This window comes from Thalassophryne amazonica, chromosome 22 (genome assembly GCF_902500255.1).
Source record: "Thalassophryne amazonica chromosome 22, fThaAma1.1, whole genome shotgun sequence".
NCBI classification, from domain to species: Eukaryota; Metazoa; Chordata; class Actinopteri; order Batrachoidiformes; family Batrachoididae; genus Thalassophryne; species Thalassophryne amazonica.
The window spans coordinates 7,446,901-7,474,012 of NC_047124.1; the positions used below are offsets into that span (position 1 = coordinate 7,446,901).

At 42.5% G+C, this 27,112-nt stretch overlaps 2 protein-coding genes across 4 annotated transcripts in view; one reads left to right on the forward strand and one right to left on the reverse strand.

Moving 5' to 3' along the window:
- lin7a (lin-7 homolog A (C. elegans)) overlaps positions 1-18,749 on the reverse strand; it is a 42,222-nt gene extending 23,473 nt beyond the window's left edge. Inside the window, exons 1-2 of one of the 2 annotated variants that reach the window (XM_034163680.1) lie at positions 18,587-18,749; positions 591-709 (exon numbers count right to left, since the gene is read on the reverse strand). In XM_034163680.1, coding sequence (XP_034019571.1) covers positions 591-709; positions 18,587-18,623 — 156 coding nt within the window. In that variant the 5' untranslated portion in view covers positions 18,624-18,749. The remainder of the gene's footprint in view (positions 1-590; positions 710-18,586) is intronic. The other variant, XM_034163681.1, reaches the window with a different exon arrangement.
- A 259-nt stretch (positions 18,750-19,008) lies between these two features.
- The window catches only part of acss3 (acyl-CoA synthetase short chain family member 3), a 68,759-nt gene continuing 60,655 nt past the window's right edge, over positions 19,009-27,112 (forward strand). The window contains exons 1-2 of one of the 2 annotated variants that reach the window (XM_034163803.1): positions 25,814-26,158; positions 26,897-27,041. In XM_034163803.1, the coding sequence (XP_034019694.1) occupies positions 25,878-26,158; positions 26,897-27,041 (426 nt within the window). In that variant the 5' untranslated portion in view covers positions 25,814-25,877. Of the gene's footprint in view, positions 19,044-25,813; positions 26,159-26,896; positions 27,042-27,112 lie in introns of those variants that run through there. The other variant, XM_034163804.1, reaches the window with a different exon arrangement.

Sequence of the window (27,112 nt, forward strand, 5' to 3'; positions counted from 1 at the left end):
TCTTGAGACACCTAGTGGTGGCTAATATGAGCTCACTGAAAAGGTCTCTATGGTGGGAGATCTTTCCACGAGATCAGCTGAGAAGCAAAGAAGTGACACGTTCTCACTCACAACTCGTCAAATTTTAACGCAAAATGATTTTTTTGATTGAATGTCAATATGTGACGAGTTGGGTGAAACCATAACCATGCTCCAAACAGAGATGGATGTTCTGTGGTGGCGCGGAAGTCAATATTTGAGAAGTTGGGAGTGAAAATGTGTGAAAAGTAATTGTCACCTTCTGCGTCGATGATGGATACAATAAAAATGCCGTTATTCTGATTCACATTTTTTAAAAAACACGTATTTAATGTTGTGGCGGGAAAAGAACTTGAGTGCGTTTGGCAACTTTATCCAGATTCCTTCCAAACTGCAATGGTTAATACTTTACCTTTTACCCAGTAACTAACTAATCAATGCAAAGAGCCAAATCCAGATGGAGGCAATAAATAAATAAATAAATAAAAATAAATAAATGGCCTCTTTGGCAGATGTAATCAAAAACCTAAAAGCCTTGGGTGAAGCCGACTCCCTCCCTGCCGGAGACTCACCTCTCTGATGGCCGTGCAGAACTCACTTTGAAGGACTTTCTTCAGGGATTGGAGCTTGTGACCGGGAACGTCACCCGATTCCTGCAGCTTCTCCAGCAGCTCAATCGCCCTGGCAACATCTGGCAGACAGAGAGAGAGAGAGAGAGAGAGAGAGAGAGAGAGAGAGACAGAAAATACAATATGGACAGAGGGGGAGGGAGGGGAAAAAAGAAGCTCTGTTCAATTACATTAACAGCGCAGCAGTGAGAAAGGTGCTGGAGAGAATCAATGGGCTGGATAATGAAAATAGACTCTGTCGACCCAGGCGGGGGCTCGACAGAACAGCAGCCCCGTCCTTTGATTGTTTGCACTGGATCAGCTTTATGCATGAGAATAAAGCAGAGAGCGGAATAATCCGGCCCTCTCTTGTTCAAAGGCAATGCTTCCTGGTAGCAGCAGACTCCGGCGGGTATGCTGAAGCGTTTACACAAAACCGTTAGGCCCTCAACTAGAGGCTGTGACTCTGGAGTCTGAGCCCTTCTCCACTAATTAGCCTGAGCCGAACAAGCCTGCCGGCTTGGCTGATTAATTTCTTGCCCCCTGAAACTGGCAGGACGACTGCAGATACATAATGGAAGGAGAGGGAAGTAATTTGGCAGTCAATCACTGCGCGTGGACTGCAGGGTCAATAACGGGGTCAACGTTCTTCACTAAACGATTTCATTACTAAAGCCCGTGCGCGATCAACTTTCCAGCCAAACACGATGAAACTATTAAATCCTGCAGTTCAACAGATACAGAGCATCCAGAAAGTACTTAAAGTGGTTAATTTTTTTTGACATTTCGTTATGTTACAGACTTATTTCAAAATGGATGAAATTAATTGTTTTTCCTCAAAATTCCACCCACAGTACCCCATAATGACCATGTGAAAAAAGTCTGAGATTTTTGCAAATTTATTAAAAATAAAAACTAAGAAATCACGTGTACATAAGTATTCACAGCCTTTGCCATGAAACTCAAAATGGAGCTCAGGTGTCTCCTGTTTCCACTGATCATCCTTGAGATGTTTCTACAGCTTAATTGGAGTCCACCTGGGGTAAATACAGTTGATTGGACATGATTTGGAAAAACATACACCTGTCTACATAGAAGGTCCTGCAGTTGACAGTGTATGTCAGAGCACAATCCAAGCATGAAGTCAAAGGAATTGTCTGTAGACCTCCGAGACAAGATTGCCTCAAGGCACAAATCTGGGGAGGGGTACAAAAACATTTCTGCTGCTTTGAAGGTCCTAATGAGCACAGTGGCCTCCATCATCTGAAAATGGAAAAAGTTTGAATCCACCAGGACTCTTCCTAGAGCTGGCCGCCCATCTAAACTGATCAAGAACCCGATGGTCACTCTGTCAGAGCTCCAGCATTCCTCCTTGGAAAAAGGAGAACCTCCCAGAAGGACAACCTTCTCTGCAGCAATCCACCAATCAGGCCCCTATGGCAGAGTGGCCAGATGGAAGCCACTCATTAGTTAAAGGCACCTGAAGGACTCTCAGACCATGAGAGACAAAATTCTCTGGTCTGATGAGTACCTCTGCTGTGATGAATACTTATGTACATGCAATTTCTTAAGTTTTTTTTTTATTATTATTATTTTTAATAATTTTGCAAAATCTCAAAAAAAAATTCACATTGTCATTATGTCATTATGTAGAAATTTGAGGAAACAAAATAAATTTCATCAATTTTGAAATAAGCCTGTAACATAACAAAATGTGGAAAAGGTGAATACTTTTCAGGATGAACTGTGTATATTGAGACTATAAGAACATCTGCAACTTTTTTTACTTTAACTGCATGAAGCAAAAATATGATAAAAATTGGCTTTCTCTCAAACGTAAGCAGTATTTATTTATTTTTTTTTTTTTTTACAGACCAAATTAACTCAGTGAACATTTTCATGACTCAGTAATGAAAACAGGAAAATAATAATTTTATCCATGATGTCTTTTTTTTTAACCAGGTTTGCTGTACCGGTGTTCTTTCTCTCAGGATATCAACAACAAACAGAGCTTAGAAACATGGAAAAGCAGACTTGTATTGAATTCTGGGAATATACAGTAACTCAATAAGGCATATGGCAGGTGGAGAGCTTTTTTTTCTGTGCACAGTGCTGCAGGAGACGTTGTCCCACTGTGACTGTGTGCACGTGGAATCAGGCCATATAACGGAAATGCGAAACGCAGAAGGAGCTTTTATCGCATTTCGCTTCTACACTATAGGCGAAGTTGATAAGCACGCCTCACAGCAACATGACGCCAAACCCTCTGTAATAAAGTGCCGCCCACACGAGCTTTATTGGCATACAAGGTGAATTTTCTGGATCGTGCTCATCATCCATTAATCATCTGACTGTATTCAAAGCTTTCAGTTATCTGCTCAAATGCCTAAAACATCGATTCAACGGGCCTCATTTATGAATATAAAGGGACAGAAATTACACAAATAATTCTTTGTAAGTCAATTCTGCGAGCATGTGGTGGTGCTGCACTTCGCCGCATCCATAACACCATGGAACCCACCCAGACAGACACAGACAGACAACAGGTGAAACGCGTGTGTCCCCTTGGCTGTCTCCAGCGGCTGGGGTCCTCTCATACACAGAGAAACAGCCACATGATGCTCCCCACAATGCATGTGATACGTCTCATTTTAGTCCCTCTTAGTAACCACTCGTTTGGTCCAAAGTCATTCCAGTGGTACCCAAGTGTCTTCCAAAGAGACCTGGTACCAAAGACATCCAGTCACTTGTTAGTGTTTAAGTCTCAAAACCATACAGCAAGACGGAGAGCACCAGGACCCTAAAGACTTGGACTTTCACTCTCCTGCAAAGATTTTAGCATCTCCAAAAAACCTCCGTCCAACAACCTCATGACTCCATGAGATCTTCCCAGGAGCCTCTTGATCTCAAATACTGAATGTCTCTGCTGAGATAAGAAAATGTCTGTACAAGTTCAGTGCTACTGTGTATGCTATGCAGTAGACCACTGCTATTACCAAATATACAAATCCCCCCCACTTCCTAATGGCTGCTACTGGCATACAGTGGCTGCTGTCCGCTCCTACCCCTTGCTCACAATTTTCTTTCAACAGTAGACATAGTAGAGAAGCTTGAATCATCGACTGGACTGGGTTGCTTGACGCGAGGACGTTTCGCTTCAAATCGCAGAAGCTTCCTCAGCTAAAATTCTTGCTCTGGTGGTCTGACTTCTGTCTTGACTCTTGTAGAGAAGAATAATCAAGAAGTCACAAAAGCTGGAGTTTTAAACCTAACCAGACCCCTCCTACCGAGAGGCAGACTGCTATAGGCTGGTGACTAAACAATAGCTCTAATTAGCACCTATTGTGCTCTAGTTAGCACCCTCCTAATGACAGGGCAGCTGTCCCTCTCCTGTTGGCTCCCTTGATGACTCTGCTGATGACGTGAATGACTCATTACCATGAACAAAAGACTGAAACTGCTTTGACCTGAGTACCCCATTGTAAACAGGGGATAAAGCGTGTCTCAGACCCCCTCCCCGGTTAAGGCTAGGTTTCAAACATTTCACAAAGAATGCCTCCTTGACCCCTCTCTCAAACCATTTCTTCTCTCTGGTTAATATTTTAACTTCCTTGTCCTCAAACGTGTAGTTAGTGTTATGGATAAGACGCAGAGTGAGGAGCGGTCCAGTATCTGACTGAACCCAGCATGAAATAATCAGAAGCAGTTCCAAAAAGAAAACACATTTATTTTTCTCCCCTTTGTGCTATACATAAAATACTAATTAATTAAAGTTCTGGTGAGGTGAAAAGGCGGTGCGCTCTCTCAGCGTCTCAACAGTCGGAGTCCGAACGTTCAGGACTCAGGAGTTCTGCCAACACCCCCCCCCCCCCCCCCAGGTGACTTTCCCAGACTGTACTCTGCGAAGGAGGAACAGAGATGAGATTATTCAACACTTATTACTACGAAATATTGTTTAGAGGCAAACTTATCAGCTACACGTTTAGGTCTGGTTTCAAACTTAGTTCAAAGAGGCTGCTGCTCACAGCTAGTGGAGGATCATTAATCCGCACGCCACTGCCGTGAGGAGCACGCCAAACACTTTCCACCAATAATTACTTATAGCTGCGTATAAGACGCCAATTTACATTCACGGATAAACTTTTCAGAATATTCACCTCTGTCGTGTGCTGACAACGTTTGCCTCTCACCCTCGTCCTCCTTCACAGGCGCAATGTCAGACTCTGAAACGGCCCTCAGCGTCCCCACACGGTCGTCACAAGGTCGTATTCTCCGGCAATCTTATCCAACTCACTGCTGCTTTAAATGTAGTTCTTCATCACTACATTGGTACCAGCTGGAAGTCCTCAGATCTGCACGTGAACATCACAGGTGTCGTGGATTGTCCTGATAGAGAGCCGCACGAGAATGCAACAGGTGCAGCCAATCATCGTAACAGAGGAGAGAGACTCTTCTGCAGCACATTTTCCTCACAGAACAGCCCCAAATCACCTGGGAAGGAAAATAAACACAAAACAACCCAACCTTGTCCAGCCAAACCCCCCCCAACACACAACAGTTAGTGTCTTTAAGGTGGAGATGAACTGCAGACTGAGGTCCACTGGTGCCCTCTCTGCGGTGCTGGTATAGCCTTTTGTGTAAAGGTTGCTTAGTCTCACCTATGTAGTGTTCATTACAGTTTTCCTGACATCTGATAGAATACACTACATTGCTCTGTTTGTAACTAGGGATCATGTCCTTAGGGTGAACTAATTTCTGTCTCAAGGTGTTAACCGGTTTAAAGTAAACTGGGATTTTGTGCTGTCTGAAGATCCTCTGTAGTTTTTCCCCTACTCCTGCTAAATAAGGGAGAGACACTCCTCTTCTTCTTGTCTCCATCTCCTGTCTATCTGGTCTCTTTGTTCTCTGGGACTTCTGCACTTTGTCCAGGGACCATCGTGGGTCCCTGACAGACAGAAAAAAGTTAGTTCACCCTAAGGACATGATCCCTAGTTACAAACAGAGCAATGTAGTGTATTCTATCAGATGTCAGGAAAACTGTAACGAACACTACATAGATGAGACTAAGCAACCTTTACACAAAAGGCTATACCAGCACCGCAGAGAGGGCGCCAGTGGACCTCAGTCTGCAGTTCATCTCCACCATAAAGACACTAACCACACGTTTGAGGACAAGGAAGTTAAAATATTAGCCAGAGAGAAGAAATGGTTTGAGAGAGGGGTCAAGGAGGCATTCTTTGTGAAATGTTTGAAACCTAGCCTGAACCGGGGAAGGGGTCTGAGACACGCTTTATCCCCTGTTTACAATGGGGTACTCAGGTCAAAGCAGTTTCAGTCTTTTGTTCATGGTAATGAGTCATTCACGTCATCAGCAGAGTTGTCAAGGGAGCCATCAGGAGAGGGACAGCTGCCCTGTCATTAGGAGGGTGCTAACTAGAGCACAATAGGTGCTAATTAGAGCTATTGTTTAGTCATCAGCCTATAGCAGTCTGCCACTTGGTAGGAGGGGTCTGGTTAGGTTTAAAACTCCAGCTTTTGTGACTTCTTGATTATTCTTCTCTACAAGAGTCAAGACAGAAGTCAGACCACCAGAGCAAGAATTTTAGCTGAGGAAGCTTCTGCGATTTGAAGCGAAACGTCCTCGCGTCAAGCAACCCAGTCCAGTTGAAGATTCAAGCTTCTCTACTATGGAAACCACCTGGACAACTGAGGGCCTACACAGAAACGTCAACAGTAGACCCACATTATTTTTGCTGCTCAAACCGCACCAGGAGAGATTTTGTCTTAATAAAGAGAGCAGCAGAATCACACTACATCGTGCACTGTGTACTTCTGCCTTTATTGTCCTCAAAACTCGACAACAGCCTCTGTTTACTATCAACAACTCATTCAGGTCAAAGTGCCTAGTTGCCTGTGAAGAACTGAGTGGCTGACATGATCCTAGCAGCCAGTTTGGGCTGTTTACTGTAATTCTGTTTTAAGAAGTCCATTTTTTCCCCCTCTGTGTGTGCTTTTAGTAACATTATTTTCAAATAAAAGCATTTTCTTATTGGAAAAACAAGATTTGGTCAATGTCTTGAAAAATTTGAGCCAACGCTCCCCATTCTGTCCATTCTTCTAGCCAAGAATGGACAGAAAATTTGGAAATTTGCCTTACTCCACCCATCCAGCCATTGCAAAAACAAGGATCTAATGTTGAACAAGTGTACGAGTGTCACGCTAACAACACGGTGCGATTTGTATCATCATGGAGCAGTTAAGAGACAAACACTGTTGGGTTTCTTACGTCTTAAACATAGAAGAAGGTGCTGTGTTGGTACAGTCGTGTTGCACGGTAGTATAAAGTGATGACACAGTAGATCAAGAAATGCTACCTGCTCTGCACACGCACGATGTGAAGTTTCTTGATGATGCTTCTTGTTCTTGAAAAAAAATGCCCTCATATGTAGATTTTAAGACACATTTTCCACAAATGTGTATGACTGTGTTTAATAGCACCTTCCAATCGAGGGCGCTGATAGTCATTACGAGTTTTTAATGAGCTGGGATGCATCCAAACAGTGAGCGTATCTGTCTGTGAGGTATGTAAGCGTTTCTCTCTCATTAAATTGAGGTCAAGGACCATTAGATTAACAAAAAAAAGAGAAAAAAATCCCCACTGCTGTTATTGCCTTCACATGCTCATTAGCAACATTTTCTCCATCCACATCAAGCACTTTGACGAGATGCCGCCACGTACTTTCAGGATTGGCACACGGCACTGTGCCAACAGCACCTTTCCTTGCTTTCATCCCAAAAACGGGATGTTTTTCCGCACTCATCCTGGATTCCAGTTGGTTTAATTTCATCAGCATTTGCGTGAAAGAGAGGAGCTGCAGTTTAAAATGCGTTCGATGTGCGCTGACAGCCTGTGTAGCAACAAAAATAATGATGCAAATGCTGAAAGCCCGGTCCAGTCAATCTGTCATATTCCGCTGGAAGACCGCAGTCGCTACAAGACAACGTAATTGCAGAGTCGACTCAGAAATGGAGGGTAATGAGCCGTAATCATATAGCAGCTCAGATTTAACATAATAACTGCTGGTGATGTCGGCGCACCCTGCAGTTACACTATTTCCCCCCAGTAACAGTTAAATCTTTAAAAAAAAACCAAGAAGGTCTGATTGTGCAAAATCTTTCAGCTTCTTCTGTCTCTCATTCAAGCAACAAAAGCCCCTTCACTGGATTTTCACCATCACTGTTTTTCGGGTAAAAGTATGACACGGGATGAGCTACGCGATGTGCAATCCGTCAGATCAGAGGGGTGTAAAATCCCCGGGGAAGAAAGCGCTGAAAGGAGATTGTGATCCACGATGAAGCAGCTGCGACGGGCTGCAGGAGATCTGGCAGCCCCGTGACATCACAAATGACTCGCGGAGAGAAACATTTTTAACGTTACGTTACAGTCGAGCACAAAGACTAGAAAGGATGACCCGGATGACCTCGTGCTTTCTGACATATTTCTTTCTAGACATATTAACGACAAAAAAAGAGAGACCGTGGTCGTCTCGTGTTCTGCTGATTGATATATCATTTGCCCGATAATATCAGCCGATATGAGCCTTTCACCAACATATCAGTATCAGTGTTATTTTTGCCAATATGAAAACTTTTTTTGCAGAATAACGATGCAGAAAAATACTTTGGCTGTTTTTAGATGGTGGCATTACATAGTTTCTCCAATTTACAATAGGACCCCCATCACCCCTTGGTCACATTAGCTACAAGAGATGGTGGAAAAGTGACCAGCTGTCAAGAATTTTTTAATCAGAGTGGGCACTTTACAGCGACAACAGACAAGTAGTCACTATGCCACAGGTAGGCCAAACTAGCTACGTTGATTAGTTGTTAGTTATATTTAGAATTATTTACAATAAAGTTCATGTTTAAGCTGTAAAAAATCAAGAATTAATTACATTTATTTTCTCACAAGGGTTTGACAAGGAAAAGTTATGAATAATTGCAATTTTTTATGTATAAGTTGGAACATATATAGATATCGTAAATTTTTACTCCTTAATATCTGTATCATATCGGCGCCCTAAAAAAATCAGTATCAGTTGGGCTCTAATCAAAACCAAGGCATATATCCAGGTCCAAAGATCAATCGCTGGGGTCAAGGTCATTGAGGTCAAAGGTCAAAATATAAGTTTTCACCCCATCTTGTCACACATGGGAATGAGTTCTGGAATTTCCCACCAAAGTCAAATTTGGTGAAAGTCACTCGTCAGGGTCAAAGGTCATGTCTGTCTGTTGACCTGCTCTTCCCAGGTCCTTTTGCTGATTTCTACAAAACCTGGTATGTCGATGTTTGCTGAACCCAAAATTGCGCTTAAACAGTTCATTTGGGTAATGGTCAAAGAATTTAATGCACCAAAAGTGGCATTTAGCTCGATTCCAGAATTGGCCGAAGGTCACAGTCACTGGGATTCAAACGTCAGATTGCTGTAGACCTTAGTCTGACGCCGTTGATTTAATCTGGACCCGTTGAGTCCCCACAGCCTCGAGGGTCCAGATGAATGTAACATCTGTTTCAAGGTTTATCTTCGCCCTTCAGCCAGCCTGTTAAATTCATGCAGATCTGTGAATTAAACCGGCGTCCTCGCTGCAGCTTGACGCTGCACCAACAAAGAGAAACTCAAATGATCTCCTCCCCGTTATCTGCCAGAAAAGATCCAAAAAGTGGTGAGCTGTAATTACAGCATGTCCGTGACTCCGGTAACTTCTCCGACTGGTTACGCAGCGGCAGAACGACGACACAAGCAGCACGCAGTGTGTCAGCAGTTAATTTCCCTCTGAGCATCAGGGCGTTCTCGTTAATAAGTTCAATATGAGCTCTTTAATCACGTCATTTTGTCAAGACTCCACGGATTCGTTCTTCGAAGAGAGTTTCTGTTGACTGTCAGCAAAATTGTCCTGTGAGTGATGGTGACTGAACATTAAAGTCACTAAAACGTGCTTTTGTCTGCAGCTGAATCGGTTAATCAAATTAAAAAAACTGTCAGGAACTTAACAGTTAGAATTTAATGTAAATCACTTTTCGGGGGTGGGGGGGGAGCAGATTTTCATCTCAAATGTGGGAAGATTCTTCTTATCTGTTTTAGATAAACTAGATTTGATGTTTTTTTTTTTTTTTTTTAAAGTTGTACACCTGTGATAAACTTGTTTAAACTATCTTTAAAGTTACAGCATGTTGCTTGTTGCAACTATATAATATTTATATATATTATATGGTGAAATAGAGGACAAAAAATGTTTAAATGAATCCCCGTCGGCAAAGAAGCGACATATTGGAGGACAGCGATACTGTGGTCGGTGATGTCATAATGCAATTTGCGACCTCACCATTAGATGACAGCAAATCACACACGCTGAAGCTTTAAAATACTTTAAAATCAGTTGAAAATCAGTTAGCAATTTCTTCATTTTAAAAAGCTTTTATAAAAAAATCATTCCAAGACAAAATGAAGCTCTTTCATATTTTGGTGCTTCCTTACAGCCAAACCTGGAGTGGGGGGCACATTTTTTTAAAAAAAAGGGGGTGCGGACAGAGTTATTAAAGTTTTGTATTTTTCCATTACGTTCTACTCATATTTTGTTTGCAGTTTTGTGTTCATCTTAGTTGCATATTAATGTGGATCCCTGTGCAGTGGCGGATTGGGGGGGGGGGGGGGTGGAGCTAGACAAGCGCTGCTGCATACAGAATCGGAAGATTTACAGCGTTTAAAATAAAAATTTGCTATTAAAAACGATGACTAGAGAGTCAGTAGTTTCCTACATTGCCTTAGAATGAAGAAAAAAGGCGTGTCTTTGAACCAGTTTATCTCAAATATGGGCTAGTGTAAATAGTTTTAAAGGAGTTTACCATTGTTTAGAGTTGTAAAATCTAAAGTGACAAATGTTTCCCTGATAATCGCATACCTTTCTGGAAATTTCAAATGATTGGTGATTGAGTCTCTTTTTACTTGGCCATCTTTGTAGTTTTGTTAAGTTTGTGTTACCATATGTTACGTTGAATGGGAAGTGCAAACACAATTTACATGTTTGAAAACAAATTTACAACCAGAGGAACAAAAGTAAAAATGATTTACAACTTAGAAAAAAAACTTCCAAAGAATAAACAAATTTACATTTAGAAAACAAATTTACAAAAGTATAAACAATTTAGAAGTTAAACAACAAAATTACAAAAGAAAAAACTATTTTACAATTTAGAAAACAAAATTACTACAGAAAACCAAATTTACATTTAGAAAACAAATGTATACATTACAAAACAAATTTGCAAAACTTTAAATTTACACATTTACTAAAAATAAAATAAATTTACATTTAGAAAACAAAATTACAAAAAATAATACATTTTGAAAACAAATGAACAAGTTGAGAAACAAATTTACAAAACTATGAACAAATGTGAGTTCAGTTTTATTTCTAACATGTAAATTTGGTTTGTACTTCCCAGCCACTGTAAATTACGGATGACCTGACAACAAATTCATGCAGTTCGATAGGAAATCTGATCGTTCTGTGCTGTTTTTTTAAACTGTCGTTAAAATGCAAGTTTCTGGACTTGATATCAGGAGGTACATGTTCTGATGTGGAGTTTTGGGTATGTTTAAAAACCCAGAGTCAATATATCCTGCTAAGCTGTGTTCTAAGCTACTGTATTCAACATCAAGATGTTTTGTGAGTATTGTTAGAAGTAACGTTAACAAATTTGCAGTATCCCCAGCAGTTACCCACAAGTCCACACGTTTATTAATATTAGTGCACAACAGCAAACAGATAAAGTTATTACATAAGTTATCATTAAGTTTTATGCTGAGCATCATTTATTTTTAGCACCATGGGCACCAGTTATGTGCACGCCTGGGAACAGAGTACTGCAGCATGTACTACTGCTGTGACGCACAACAGGCATCAACCTTCAATCGTGCAGAATTGAAGGCAAATCAAAGAGAACCCGCCGCAGTCAGTTTGGCCTCCCTTCAGGAGCATAAACTTGCGGTTGTCCTCTGTGACCTTTACAACTCTGCTGCTAACTCCCAAGTGTAGAAACTGAAATAATCACACAGCGAATTAAAACGAGATGACAGGGTTTAGCATAGCATGCTGTGTCCCCGAGCAGAGGGAATGAGGTCTAATTTGAACTCCGGTGACACTCTGCTCAATGCGCAGCAACATAAATCACTGCCTCTGGGCTAACGGCAGTGAACGCACACGCCCAGAACGTCTCGCTCTTATTGTCGTCTATATTTATCCGGTCTCATTACTGGACACTGTCCCTTTAAGACGAGATAAACAGACAGTCTTCACTGTCTGAGTCTCGTCACTTTGTCTCTGCATTAAAAGAAACGAGTAACGTCGGGTTTTCAGGTGCATGTGATGGGAGACCGTAAAGTGCACAAGAGCGTTGTTACGGTGGATCAGGTAGTTATCAGTGTGCTGGTGCAAGTCCCGAAACTGCAGAAGTGGAATGAATTCATTGCAATCAGCTTTCTTTACAGTATAATGGACGGAGACAACAGCTTGAAATGTGACTGAAGAGGATCCAGTAAAGAAGTGGGCGATGATGCGTATGCATACTAAAGAGGTGAAAGCAAAACAGCCAAGATGTAATGCATAAAATGCATCAGTGATCACTGTGGCGGGTGGCGGGGGCGGCAGCGGCGGAGGGACAACACTGTGCAAAAAAAAAAAAAAAAAAAAGAAAATCTGACAGCTTCTGACTAGAGGCTTGTGCACACGGCATGAACAAAACACTTCCTGCCAGAGCACAGACTATTATCATTTGCAGCTGCAGCAGAGTGCAGGTTTCTCCTTGAGCCTTGATGATCTGTGGGCGGTTTTGTGGAATTTCCACTTAAGTCCTATACTTTGAAATTACTGCTTATTCTTCTTTAACACATGAATAAGGAGTCATTTACTTTTCACCAGCTGTGAAAAATCCTCTTAACATTTCAGGACACAGAATGGGCATCAAGTCTGAGCTTCTTGTGGTTCAACAATACTGCTTAAAATTCTGAAATATTCAGGTGGAAGGAGAATTTTACGTTATTATACATTTTTTAAAAAAAAGCTTTTATTTCAGGAGAACAACAAAACAGTGCCTTAGATCACTTTAGTGATGTTGTTAAATGTGTAAAAATCAAACTGAACAAAGATTTGTAGTTGTTGGACAAACTGAAAAAAATAAGTAAATAAAAATAAGTAAATAAATACATTGACACCATTGTTGTTCCCTTTTTTTGTACTTTTTAAAAGTTAATTTTGTGCAAAAATCCCAAATAGACAAGTGAAAGCTCACACTGCTTTCCGCACACTGCAATAAATAAATGACAATAGATTCTGTCCAGGATTACTGCTCAATGTTGGCGTGACCGCAGCAAAACGCCAAGCACCAAATTTGCTGGATTTTGGCGAATGTCACCCGGACACGGATGTCATCATCATCATCATCATCATCATCATCATGACGGCACGTACAAACCAGCCAATGGTATTTCTGTTTGCAGATACACTTGAAATCGTACTTCTACCTCTAGAGTGTGATGCTCCACTGTGCAATAACTTTGATTGACGTTGACCTTTGACCTTCATATTTATGCCATGTTGAGATACTATCTCTAGAAATTTACATGTGCAATATGAATTAAATGGGCCAAGCGGTTCCTGAGATATTCATCCGAGTATGCAAACACAGATAAGCTCCACCCTCCAATATTGTCGGTGCAACAGTTACCTCTTTTTGCAGTCTGGCTCACACCCAAACTGCTTTACCTCCTCTTTAGAACTTTATGCAAAGCTTTACTGAGGTCTAGTTGCCTTCGGTAAAAGGTCGTCACCTCTGGGACACGCCCCCTTTGTAGTGGAATGCCAGCGCTGCAGAGAATATATGGTAACAAGGCGAGCGGAGCATCAAACCCATTGTTCTTGAGCAGCTGCTTGCTTATCGCGGCCGTTTCCTTTGACAGTAACAGGAAGACTAAGATCTTTCCATCCCGCTGTGACCCAACAAGACAAATGTGAGTTTTGGGAATCTGTCTATTTCCTGAGAAACACAGCGATCCGCCAGCTCAGCCGTTCTCCCCAAATAAAAAAAAAAACGACAGCGTTTCTCTCAGTGATGATGTTTTCCTGAAAGTGGCAGAAAAAAGCGTCTCTCTCTCTCTCTCTCTCTCTCTCTCTGAGACGATGAGAACGCTCGTCATGCCGTTAAAGGCTGCCGGGCACCGACTGGCTGAAATCACGCCACTGCACTTGGCTCGGCTCCTGTCCGGCTCACCGGCTGAGGTCACATCTGAAGCACTGACCCAGAAAGCGTTCCGAGGTCCGATAAGCCTGACATTTTCCCAACAGAGGAGACGTTTCTTCTCATTTCCTGGACGCGTGTTTATCGGTGCAGCAGGTTTACCGGACAGATCTCACACGACGCAACGTGTTATTTGTACTTTGATGTCATTGGCTGGAGGCGACGAGGAACCCGACAGTTATAAAACATCAGTAAACTGCCGGACTGTTCAAAGTGTGTCCAAAGAACAAACAGACGCCATCCATCCATCCATCCATCCATTTTCTTCCGCTTTATCTAGAGTCGGGTCGCGGGTCAGCAGCTCAAGCAAAGCCGCCCAGACCTCCCGATCCACACACACCTCCCCCAGCTCCTCCGGGGGAACTCCAAGGCGTTCCCAAGCCAGCCGAGAGATGTAGTCCCTCCAGCGTGTCCTGGGTCTTCCCCGGGGCCTCCTCCCAATGGGACGTGCCCAGAACACCTCTCCAGCAAGGCGTCCAGGGGGCATCCGGAAAAGATGCCCGAGCCACTTCAACTGAGTCCTTTCGACGTGGAGGAGCAGGGGCTCGACTCCGAGCTCCTCCCGAGTGACCGAGCTCCTCACCCTATCTCTAAGGGAGCGCCCAGCCACCCTGCGGAGGAAACTCATCTCGGCTGCTTGTACACGCGATCTCCTTCTTTCGGTCATGAGACAAATCTCATGACCATAGGTGAGGATCGGAACGTAGATCGATCGGTAAATCGAGAGCTTTGCACAAACAGACGCATATCACCTTTTTTAAAAGGAAAATTTTTAAATAAAAATCTCTGTTACCTCAGAGGCTCAGGTCATTTGTTCACCTGCTTTTGTTTGTATGTTTGTTTATTATTTGGTTTATGTATCAAAAAATGAAAAACACATTTTGTTCAGACTTAATGGGTCAAAGTAGATTTCATTGGGAACGCCTCGTGACCCCTACGGGAAGAGTTCAAGGCACCTGCCCTGTATGGTTTGAGGTCTACCGGTTCTTCTCGCACCTGATTATTTAATTCTGGTATTGCCCAGCTCCTCATTGGCTGAGCACACCTGTGACATCCCATAAACTTTAATGAAATTTTAAATGTAAACTTTGCAAAATTTATAATTTAGGGATAATTTTTGCTATTAAAATTGTCCACCTGATTTTTTTAAAAATGATTTAAAATTAGGCTCATGTTTAAACTATGACATGAGGAGATGTGCAGTGTAGTTTGATTAATTCTTATGACGTAAATTTATTTGACATGTTTTGAAATTTTTAATTAAAGGATTGTTTTCTTGTTAAATTTGTTCATTTGATTTTACAAAAACATTTCAATTGATTTGTTTAAAATCAGGCTCATATAATCTAGGAGGGGTGCAGTGCAAAATTTAATTAAATTTGATGAAAATTTGATTTTTTTTGTTGTAAATTACAGATTTAAAACAAAACAATTTTATTAAATTAAATAAAAAACTTTTCATAATTTCATTTTAAAATTTTAAGTATTAAATTTGTACAAATAATTTAAAAAAAATTCAAGATGTTATTGTTTATTATTAAGATCATATGACCCACTCCACTCAAGCATAAAACTTCTCAGTACTGATACAAGCCAAATTTACATCACTAGCAGAGCCACTGTGGCGACACTGAGCAAGTGAGGGTAGCCAAAAGCTAAATCTTTTTTATTATTATTCTATGCCACTCTGAGAGGGTCCAGTGCAACATTTCTATGACTGTATTGATAAGCAGCATTATATTTGCAAAGATGGCCACGAGTTAAGACAATTTATCACGTCCATTTTGATCTTGCGCACAAGTGCGCCAAAAAATGCTACGCTAATGTGAACCATATACCAAAATACAAGATTCACTCAGTTCATACAGCTGTGAAAACAAATAAACCAACAAACAACACAAACACAGTGAAGAGATGAAGACGAGACAGGTAGCGGTTTTTGTCTGGTAAATCTCGACGTGTTATAACCGCGTTATAACAGTTGTCTGATTACTTTGATTGAAGTCGGTCAGATTTCTTCGTTCGTTCCAGTTGTTCGTTGTTCTCAAGATTGTACAGTATCTGGGACATAAGTGTCTCTTTCCCAGTGGGACCACGGTTTTTTTTTTAGGTTTTCTGCAGTGGCGGCTCTACAAAGAAGCTCAGGGGAGGGGGGCACTGCCCCTGTAACTTCAGCCTCATTTCTCCCTGTAACTTCTGAATACAGAATGAAGTAAAACGACTCCAAATTGGTAATGTGATTTAATCACGTATTTTAATTTAAACAGACTACAGATTAAATCTACTTGTGTGAACTATATCTACATATATCGTAAAGACATTATTAATGGTGTATCTATCTGTTCAAACAGCTAATACATGTGAACGGGTGTCTTAAAAACAAATCTTAAAAATTTTTAATTAAAGTTTGCAGGAACGGGAGTTATGTGACACGTCACAGAGGTCATCAAGGACCCAAATATTTACATATAGCAGTAGCATTTCCACATGTAGACACATAATTTGAACTTTAAAGAATGATAACGTAAGCAAATCATCTTGGAGATGGCGCATTTTGGATCAATCAGTCAATTCATGTGGCATAGAACGTGAGACGACAACATCTCAGGTGACATCATGGTGTAAGTGACCCTTAAATGTTCAAGTGGCTTAGCTTTTTCTATAACCCCTTGACCCAAACTAGCCATTTTCATGAGATTTAAAAACATCTTAAGTGCTACTTCAAAGTCCTGGTGGATGACTGAACCTCTGCTTGACCTTGAGAAGAATCTACAGGAAACCACACATTTGCACAATACACAAAAGAGTGGAAACATCACTCCAAATAACAGCATCCATAATACTCTTTGCAGAAAAATAAGGACTAATGTTAGCGTCTCATCTAAATGCACAAAATTTTGTTTAGATTTTCTTTGAGGTTTGATGCTTTACAGTTCAAACATGAACTTCATTATAAATAACTATAAATATAACCAACAACCAACCCATGTATGTTACGCTGCCTTCGCTCAGCATTTGCATAAAATAGACTTCTCATCAATTTTGGCCCCGCCTATCTGGTGGCATAGCAACCACTTGTTTCTTGATGCTGTAAAACGCCGACTCTGACTGAAAATGAATGGCAGCTGGTCGCTTTGCCTCTGTCTCTTGTAGCAAAATGTGACCAAGGGATGATGGGGTCCCAACCATGCTTGACAGAATTGCTTACAATGCTGTCAGAGCACCATCTGCTGGACAAACTATCTAATGACACCATTTCCATCAGCAAAAATCACACCAATAGTGATATATTAGTATTGTCCGATATTATCGGCTAACCGATATATCAATCAGGCTGTAATTTGGATGTAGATGATGATGCTGATGACCATGAGCCGGGTGAGCTGTCACACTGTTCGTGCAGCAAAATTGCAAAATTTTGTCAAAAACACCAGTGATCAAAACAGCTCAGTCTCACGTTTTTTTTCACGCCCCATCACGAAAAGCGCCCAATTTTCGTGACACGGTTTTTTATTTTGCTATTTAGAATCTTCCCTTTCTGCTAACTCTAACCATAACCATAATGTTAGTGTCTACCCGCCCCTAACCCTACCCATAACCTCCCCAGACCCCCCATCACCCCACATGTTGTGCCCCCTCGTGAAATTAATTCCTCACCCCCGGCCTCGTCACAAAAAGCGTTCCATTTTCATACCCTCGGAAAGATCCCATAGATTAATGTAGTTTTTGTAACCCAGTCTCAAGAACTGCCATGAGACTGGGTTGGATCAAAATATTACAGGGTCTTCAGCTCACTACAAAGCCCCCCCCACCATGAAAAGATCTTGAACCGCTGCTGGTTTGCGTGTTCTTTTCCACAGTGAAACTAAACTATGCTGTAATTCATCCTCAGGATGTCACCACTGGAAGCTGGAGGAGGTCAAGTTACGCGCAAACATCTGTTTAAGTCACGTGACAGAGAGAGAGAGAGAGGTCAAGTATGTTTGGAATTCGTGCAAAAAAAAAAAAAGAGTACAGTTTCTATGAGGAGGCGTGTTGGATGCGTTCAGATCAATCCGAAAGTTGACTCCTGTGGATCAAAGTGGAAGATGATGCTCAGGATTCTGATTGACGGCTCAGTCTGTCCGGTTTTTTATGAGATGTGCGCAAAGCGCGTTTAATCTGGTTAAGGTTGTTATATAACATTAATGCTGTCACATATTCTGGAGAACACACACACACACACACACACACACACACACACACACACACACACACACACACACACACACACACACACACACACACACACACACACACACACACACACACACACATCACATCACATCACATCACATTTTACGCGCGTTAAATTAACGATAGTGACCGAATGCACGCAGTTTAACTGTGCAAACAAGCGCCGGATTCTGCAAAACGCGCGTCCAAGCGGCGCGCGTTCTCCTCCGCAAGGACTCGCCGAGCTCATTTTGGCACGGAAATAACGTTTCCGCGCAACGACACCCGGGGACACACGCGGGGATCGAACCACCGGGATGCCCGCTGCTGGGAGAAGTTGCCAAAGCGAGAATAAACCGTCAGCCTGATGCCGAAACACCAAGCGCCTTACCTCGATCCAGAGTGAGCGGTTGGACCACTGTCGCCATGACTGCTGTTTGCAGGAGACTGAAGAGAGAGAGAGAGGGAGAGGGAGAGGGAGAGAGAGAGAGACAGAGAGAGAGAGAGAGAGAGGGAGCCGCAGCATCACAGAGGAGGAGAGAGAGAAGGGGGTGAGAGAGGGAGGGAGAATTTTAAACCATCTCATCACCTGGCACTGTTTTTGCGCAGCTTTTACGCACACACGTGGTGCAGTGGGTGTCAGCTACATTCACCAAGAATCCAGGAGGACACTCCTTAGTGTGTGCATACCTCTGCCAAGGACCAAGAATGAACCACAAGACTCGAGCCTTCCAGGTAAAATGGATTTGTTTGACTCCCTGTTCCATCACTGCTGTGCCAAGCTGCAGCTTTGTGAAAGTCCGGAGGACAAGAAACTGGACCAGGAGCACCAGGAGCAGGAAGCTGAGGTAAATGAACTGACTGGAGGTAGAGGAAGTTGCAGTGAGCAATGATAAATTGTAAATTAGCTGTCTGAAGGAGCAGGAAATTGCGATGAAGAATGATCTACTTTAACTGCATGTAGCAGTGGGAAGTTGCAGCGACCAGCTATATAAAGGAACTGGCTGGAAGAACAGGAACTTGCAATGATCAACAACAGAGAAGCAAGACGTTGCGAGGAACAACAATCTACTTTAACTGCATGGAGCAGTGGGAAGTTGCAGCGACCAGCTATATAAAGGAACTGGCTGGAAGAACAGGAACTTGCAATGATCAACAACAGAGAAGCAAGAAGTTGCGAGGAACAACAATCTACTTTAACTGCATGTAGCAGTGGGAAGTTGCAGCGACCAGCTATATAAAGGAACTGGCTGGAAGAACAGGAACTTGCAATGATCAACAACAGAGAAGCAAGAAGTTGCGAGGAACAACAATCTACTTTAACTGCATGGAGCAGTGGGAAGTTGCAGCGACCACCTATATAAAGGAACTGACTGAAAGAACAGGAACTTGCAATGACCAACAACAGAGAAGCAGGAAGTTGCAAGGAACAACGATCTACTTTAACGTTGCAGTGACATGAACTTACTGGCGGAACAGGAACTTGCTGTGGACATTGATCTAAATTAAAGAGCAGTAAGGTGCAGTGGCCAATAATATAATTTAGTTGATTGGAGGAACAGGAACTTGCAATGACCAACAATAGAGAAGCAGCAAGTTGCAAGGAACAACAATCTACTTTAACTGCATGGAGCAGTGGGAAGTTGCAGCGACCAACTATATAAAGGAACTGACTGGAAGAACAGGAACTTGCAATGACCAACAATAGAGAAGCAGGAAGTTGCAAGGAACAACAATCTACTTTAACTGCATGGAGCAGCAGGAAGTTGCAGCGACATGAACTTACTGGCGGAACAGGAACTTGCTGTGGACATTGATCTAAATTAAAGAGCAGTAAGGTGCAGTGGCCAATAATATAACTTAGTTTATTGGAGGAACAGGAACTCGCAATGACCAACAACAGAGAAGCAGGAAGTTGCAAGGAACAACAATCTACCTTAACTCCATGGAGCAGCGGGAAGTTGCAGCGACATGAACTTACTTGCGGAACAGGAACTTGCTGTGGACATTGATCTAAAGAGCAGTAAGGTGCAGTGGCCAATAATATAACTTAGTTGACTGGAGGAACAGGAACTTGCAATGACCAACAATAGAGAAGCAGGAAGTTGCAAAGAACAATGATATAGATTAACTTGTTGCTACTGCACAGTGAATACAGAGAATTCCACCAGGGAAGACATTTATTTTGGCAGGAAGCTTTTGTGCAGAGAATTTGAAGATGACTTCCTTGGAATGGTGTTGAAGAAGCATGGACTTCCCCGGCTATGACTGGTACCCAGGTACAGCCGAGTGGACGGGGACAAAGCAGATGAAGTATCTTGTCCAGGACACAAAGAAGTAGACTGTGGACGCAAACGCAGGTCTACAAACTCTAATGGACAGTTTTCCCTTTTCTTGGACAGTATTTGAGCTGATTAGGAAAGGTTGGCAGTGAAACCCAGGATCCATCTTCATGTTTAGAGTGTCTTCATTGTGCCCCCTGCTGGCACCCGCTACTGTGGCCAGGACACTATGAAGTCAGCGACGAAGAACCGCAAATTCTAAGAGAACAACAACACACATGCACATGTGAAGCAAACACTCAACTTTGGTTGATTGTAATTCCGTTACCACAGAGTTATCCTGATCCAAGTATTCCAGGAGTCACCACGCTTGGGTGGATCTAGCTTCAGGTGAAGGGTGGGTTGTGCAACCCTGCCTATATCCTCCACTGTACCAGATTTCTGGTTGTGGTGTGTACTGCTATTTACACTGGAAACATCACTGAAAGCCTGTGCGCTCATCATCTGCAGCGATGGACGTTCCCGATGTGGGAGCAGATTCCAGCCAGCTGCATGCAGATATAAAGTGATGTAACTGTTGGTTCGGATGGTTTAGCGAGCGCACAGAAAGAGGGCACAGAGAGATTAGAGCCTCCCATCCATATGGGCGGAATACAGCTCTGTAAAAAAAAAAAAAAGGCGGGATTATGCTGCAGTAACTAAATAAGGATGGAATTCTGAAAGAGATCCACTCCCACAGAAACAGACACAAGTATAACATCACTGGTGAATGAATTATTTTCCCGAAAAAAAAAGGCTAATATGACCGATCTTCAATAAGCTTCTTCTCAACTCCAACATGCATCACTAATGTTACGGTCATGAACAGACCACGGCTTGTTCATGTTTATGTTACTGACAAATCGAAACTGAATTTATTGCCAAGTAAGTTCACACATACAAGGAACTGGATCTGGTGTTATTGGTGCATAAAAAATAAGAAAAAGAAAAGAAAAAACCCACTTCTGTAAGAAGTAAAAGAGTCAAATAGGCAAAACTATATCCACTGTTAAATAAATATAACATAGTGGAATGGGGCTGTGCAAAAACAGGTGACAGGAGTACAGATGTCCAGGACCTTTCAGTGCAGGGAAATTCTGCCTGCAGAATTGGTCTAATGAAGTTACGAATTAGTCAAAAGTTGGTCTATGATCCCAAAAAGAATAAGCCTACATGATCAATCTTGAATAGGCTTCTACTCAACATGCATCGACTTTTTATAACGAGCAAAAAACGAACAAAACAAAACCCTGTCCTTTGTGTGTGTGTGTGTCTGTATGTGTGTTTGTGGGGGGTGCTGTGTACACCCATACACACGCTACAATCATATAGTGCAACGGACATCCTAGCTTGTTCATCTTATATAATTTTATATTGCTACTGAACAAGTTGACCTATTTCCCCCAAAAGAATAAGTCAAGGGGACCAATCTACAATAAACTTCTAATCCATCCCAACATGCATCACTGGCATTACTATAACAAACATTGCACACTTTGTTTGGGTGATATTGTGTTTAAGTAGTGACTGACCAAGTTGACCTATTTCCCCCCAAAATAATAGGTCATTGTGACCAATTTTCAACTAGCATCTAGGGCGATTTTGTAACGGAATTCCAATGACGGCTAAATCTGCCCATGTTTAAAAAGTGCTTGGATTGTAATTCCATTACCATAAATAAATACCCTCATTCCAAGATGCATCACTGGCAATAAAATGATAAGCATCTCTTGATCAAATCTTTACTCACCAACTTGACCTATGTTCCCCAAAAAGATGAGGGCAATATGATGACCAATCTTCAGTTGGGTTCTATTCCCATCCCAAGATGCATCAGAAGAAGAATAAAATTCTCTTCTACTGTTCAGGCGATACTGCTTTTATGTCATTACTGACCGACCTAGAAAACAGGTCAACATTATTATAAATCAACAGACTTCTGGTCCGTCCGACCGCATTGAAGGGTTGGTGTATTTGGACAGACGGTGCAGGATACTAGGCACTCTAGGCACTGGGGGGGCGTCTGAAACCCGTTGAAACATTATCGTCAAGCTAATTTCATTATAAATCTGTAACCAGGCAGCTCTGATTGGTTTGTAGAAAAACTCCGGTAATTTGCATGGAAATGCTGCTGAGGAGCAGTCCAGTCATGTCTGCTTCAGGTGCCTCACCACCATTACGTCAGCATAGGGGGCATAATGAGCCCTACTGGAGCAGTTACTTGGGGCTCTGAGCACGTCTGAGGCCACAGAGTGAATGATGCCATTCTCCCCGTAGCATCTGCTCGGTTGTGCAGGCAGCAGAGTTATGGCAGAGTGAGTCCGGGGAGCCGTGATTTAGTGAGACCTTTGTGCTGTCATGATTATAGCGCGGGAGGAGCGATGGTTTGATTAGTGTTGGATAATACGCTACATGAACGCGGATTGTAACGAACATGCTCGGTGGAAATAGCATGAAATTTGAACCAGCATGGGGCAAGAAGAGAAAAAGGGTTTCATCATGTGTGTAAAGCCGCGGCGTGACGCTGGGAGAAGATGACCTTGATCAGTGATTCAAAACATGAAAGAGAGCGAGAGAGAAAAATCGAAGGAGGGGATGAAAATTTGAAAGGAAAAACATGCTTTTGCAAATCCTTTTGTGCAGCGGGCCGAGGCCCCGCTGCAGCGGGCTGACTGCGCGGCCGACACCTGTGCTTGACCTTGGAGCAGTTTCATATCGGCTGAGCCAAACTGGACTCTGTGCATGTGAACCTGCATTCCCAGGGGCCAATCAGGTGGCAGCAGGAGATGACGTGCAATTATCTGTCCAAATGTGCATGAAATAACTCGGCATTTGAAGCCCCCCCCGCTGGTATATATAATGTTAAACTAGGTAAGATAAATGAAGAATGCACCCATAGAAACCCACGGCTTTGTAATGCATTCATTCATTCTTTCATTCACTCATTTTCTGTATCCACTTATTCCAATTAAGAGGCACGGGGGTGGGGAGGGGGCGGGGTGCTGGAGCCTATCCCAGCGGTCATTTGGTGGGAGGTGGGGTGCACCCCAGACAAACTGATGTCACAGCAGGTCGTGATGGCATCATGAAAAGTGATTTAATCCATTAGTTTGTGACGAAACTATTATTTTGCGATGGTATCATGAAATTTGGGGTGACACAGGGGGCGGGGCCATTAGGGATAGGATTAAAAATAGTGACCTAAACTTGACCGCATCACAAATATGTGACACATTTTGTAAAGGTATCACAAAAAAAAAAAAACAAACAAAAAAAAAACAGCGTGACACCAGGCTGACCCTGGACAGACGGCCAGTCTACTTCGAGGTCAAGCTTTGTTTTTTTGACTATAGTATTAGTGATTACATAAAAAACCCTACTTTTAAAGGTGATTTTAAACTTTAAATACGAAATCAAAAATGTTTTTATTTTTAATGACTTGTCATAGTCCACCTGCAGTACCTCCGCGGCCCACCAGGGGGGCTGCAGCCCACACTTTGGGAACCCGCTGATAGAGAGCACATTTTAATGAAACCACAAGTCACCTTTCTGTCAGTCACATGACCTTGAAGGGTCAAACCTCTTTAAGTCAAAGCGTTTGCAGACGATGTGGACTGAGCATGTCGTCCAGAACGCCTCTGATCGTGTATTTATCAGTAATTTACTGATCAATATTATTGTGTAAAAGCATCTTCAGACTAAATATTATTTGTAAAGAGGATTTATTTTTCAGGCCTTGCAGTCGTGCCGCTGAGCGTCTCTAATGATTTGTTTCATGCAAACGCTAATGACGTCTGAGCTGCAGGTCAAAGCAAAAACTCGACGAGAAAACAGCATGTTGACAAAATGCTGATGGTCCGCTGCCGCGCACAAACACCGATGATGACGTCCCGCGGAATAACAGATTGTTGAGTTGGGGTGAAAATATTCGGGGGGGGGGGGGTCACTCAAGGGGTCAGGTGGTATTTATCAGATGATCTACTGATAGCAGTGATGACAGCGATGAATGCGCGGCCATGTGAGTGGGCGGAGCCTGCAGCCTGCGGCCAAATTGCACAACAGCAAACACAAAGTGACTCAGCTGTAGCTGTTGTTACTGACGAGAATTTTTTTAAAGCTCATTTATGTAACGGCCACACTTCTGGTTGAGCGCTTGCTCCGTCTTGTGCAGAATGAATGCAGAAATCTAGAATGTAGGGGAAACTGGGGACGACGGTGACAGATGTCAGAGAGCTGATGCCCAACACGCCACAATATTTACAAGTAAATACACACATTTGGAATAGTGTTTTTTTTTTTTTGTGGTTATGACTTCATCATGAAGTCATTCATACCAATCAGTCACAAGTAATTTGCCGATCAATATATGCTTTCAGCTTCTTCTTTGTTGAGACATACAAAAAAGGTGCTTTTTTTAAAACCATGTTTTCCTTGACCTTTGACCAAACTACTCCAAAATGTAAGGGCCTGTAGATATTGACCCAAGTATTATTCACATCAAGTTTAATCCATATAGACTTCTTGGTTGCTGATTATATATATATATATATATATATATATATATATATATATATATATATATATATATATATATATATATATATATATATATATATATATATATGAGATTTTCAGACCATGTTTTACTTGACCTTAACATTTGGCAAAACTATTCCCAACTATACCAGGGATATTCCCAGAAAATTTGAAGGAAATCTGTTAGACCATTTTAGAGTTATCTTGTCCACAGACATGGACAAGAAAACAATACCATTTTGCCGCGTTGCCAGTGCGCAGGGTAATAATGGTAAAAGGGACTTGATGTTATTTCTAGTCTTCAGTATTATTCATTGTAAGATCTGCACTTTTTTGAAAGCATGTTTAAAATCTTTGCGTACTCCAAAAAAACAAAACAAACAAACCAACAACAACAAAAACAAAACAACAACAAAAAACATGTTAAAGTTTATCAGGCCCTGTGTTTCTGTACACCACGTGACAATAGGTGGCAGTGGACATGGTGACTCCTGGCCCCAGCCTCCCCTATTCTGAGAATTACAGCTGATTTTAGTTTCAGATTGCGCGCACACAGTGAAAGTTTCTTATATTTGCGCAGCACTAAAAAATAATAATAATAATCCAAACTCTTGGCGTCTTTGCAGCAATAAGCTCCTCCTTCCTCAACTTTATCCAGTCCAGATCGACTTCCAAGACTCGGTGGTGGTGTTTTTGTTTTTTTTTACAGGCTACAAGAGGCCTCGGATGACGTCACACTGCCTTGCTTTGCGGTTCTAAAAGCAGCGCGTGCAGAGCAGATCAACAGCGTCCAACAAAACAAACAAAACAAGAAGCACAGCGGAAATGCGCTTCCAAATCGTACGCACGGTGCGCATGACGCACCGCGCCGCCGCGCAGCTGGGCAGCGTTTTTGCGCCACGGCGCGCCGCCGCGGGACCGCAAACGGTCGCTGCCGCCAACAAGCTCTGGCGCAGAAACTGTGCGTCCGACGCTGCGTACCGCCGAGCCTTCACCTCAGCCCGGGACCAACCCGACGGGTTTTGGGGGGAAGTGGGTGAGGAGATCAAGTGGTTCGAACCCTGGACGAAAACTTTGCAGGCGGAAGATCCTGCGTTCCCGAACTGGTAGGTCCGCGTGGCGCGAAAAGACACGCGTCGTCTGCGGGCGGGAAAGTGGTGCTGCTTCCGCGCCATTCAGGAAAATGCGCGCAAATAGACCAGTGCAGCGCTTCAAAACACCCATTAAAGGGGTCATATTATACAGTTAAAAAAAAAAAAAAAACAACAAAAAAAACCCAAAAAACAAAGCAAACTGAGCTGCCACGTGTGTTAATTTTGTCAGCATATTAATCAAAGTTTTAAGTAAAACATCACAGTTGTGGCCAGAAGTCTTGGCAATGACACAAATTCTCAAACTTTGCTCATATCCTCATGTTTGTGTGGCATAAAGAGGAAAAATTCAAAGCATTTTCTAAGGATCAGCTTGGGAGTTGATATTGGCAAATATAAAATGACTTGGACTGGGGGAGGCGGGGCTTGATCAGAATTTCCCTAAAAATTATTATTATTGATGTTATTATTATTTCAAAGTCTCAAGTTGATTTTAATATAAACACACCTGCCGATAGTCTAAATTGTTGTGAAGCATGAACGCGACGTACAAAAGAACATGACACAAGTTAGGTGATGGGCAGGAATCCTTCCTCATGACTGAATTTCGCTCGGAATTGCGTTAATTTGGTGATGATGAACTGGTAGGGTGTGGCATCGCTGCCCAGAGCAGACTGATGACTGTGTGCTTTGTGCACGTTGTAATCCCTGAACATGTTTTATGTTCAGTACGATCATGTTTGTCTGCATCAGGTTTGTGGGCGGCAAGTTGAACATGTGCTACAACGCTGTGGATCTCCACGTGGAGAGCGGCCGTGGTGAGCAGCCGGCCATCATTCATGACAGTCCGGTCACCGGAAAGAAAGAGGTCATCACCTTCAGAGAACTTAAGGACCAGGTAAAAAAAAGTCTTCTCAAATCTTTGGTTGGAATTGCAGCTGCGCAGTTAAACGGCACGGCGATCGCCTC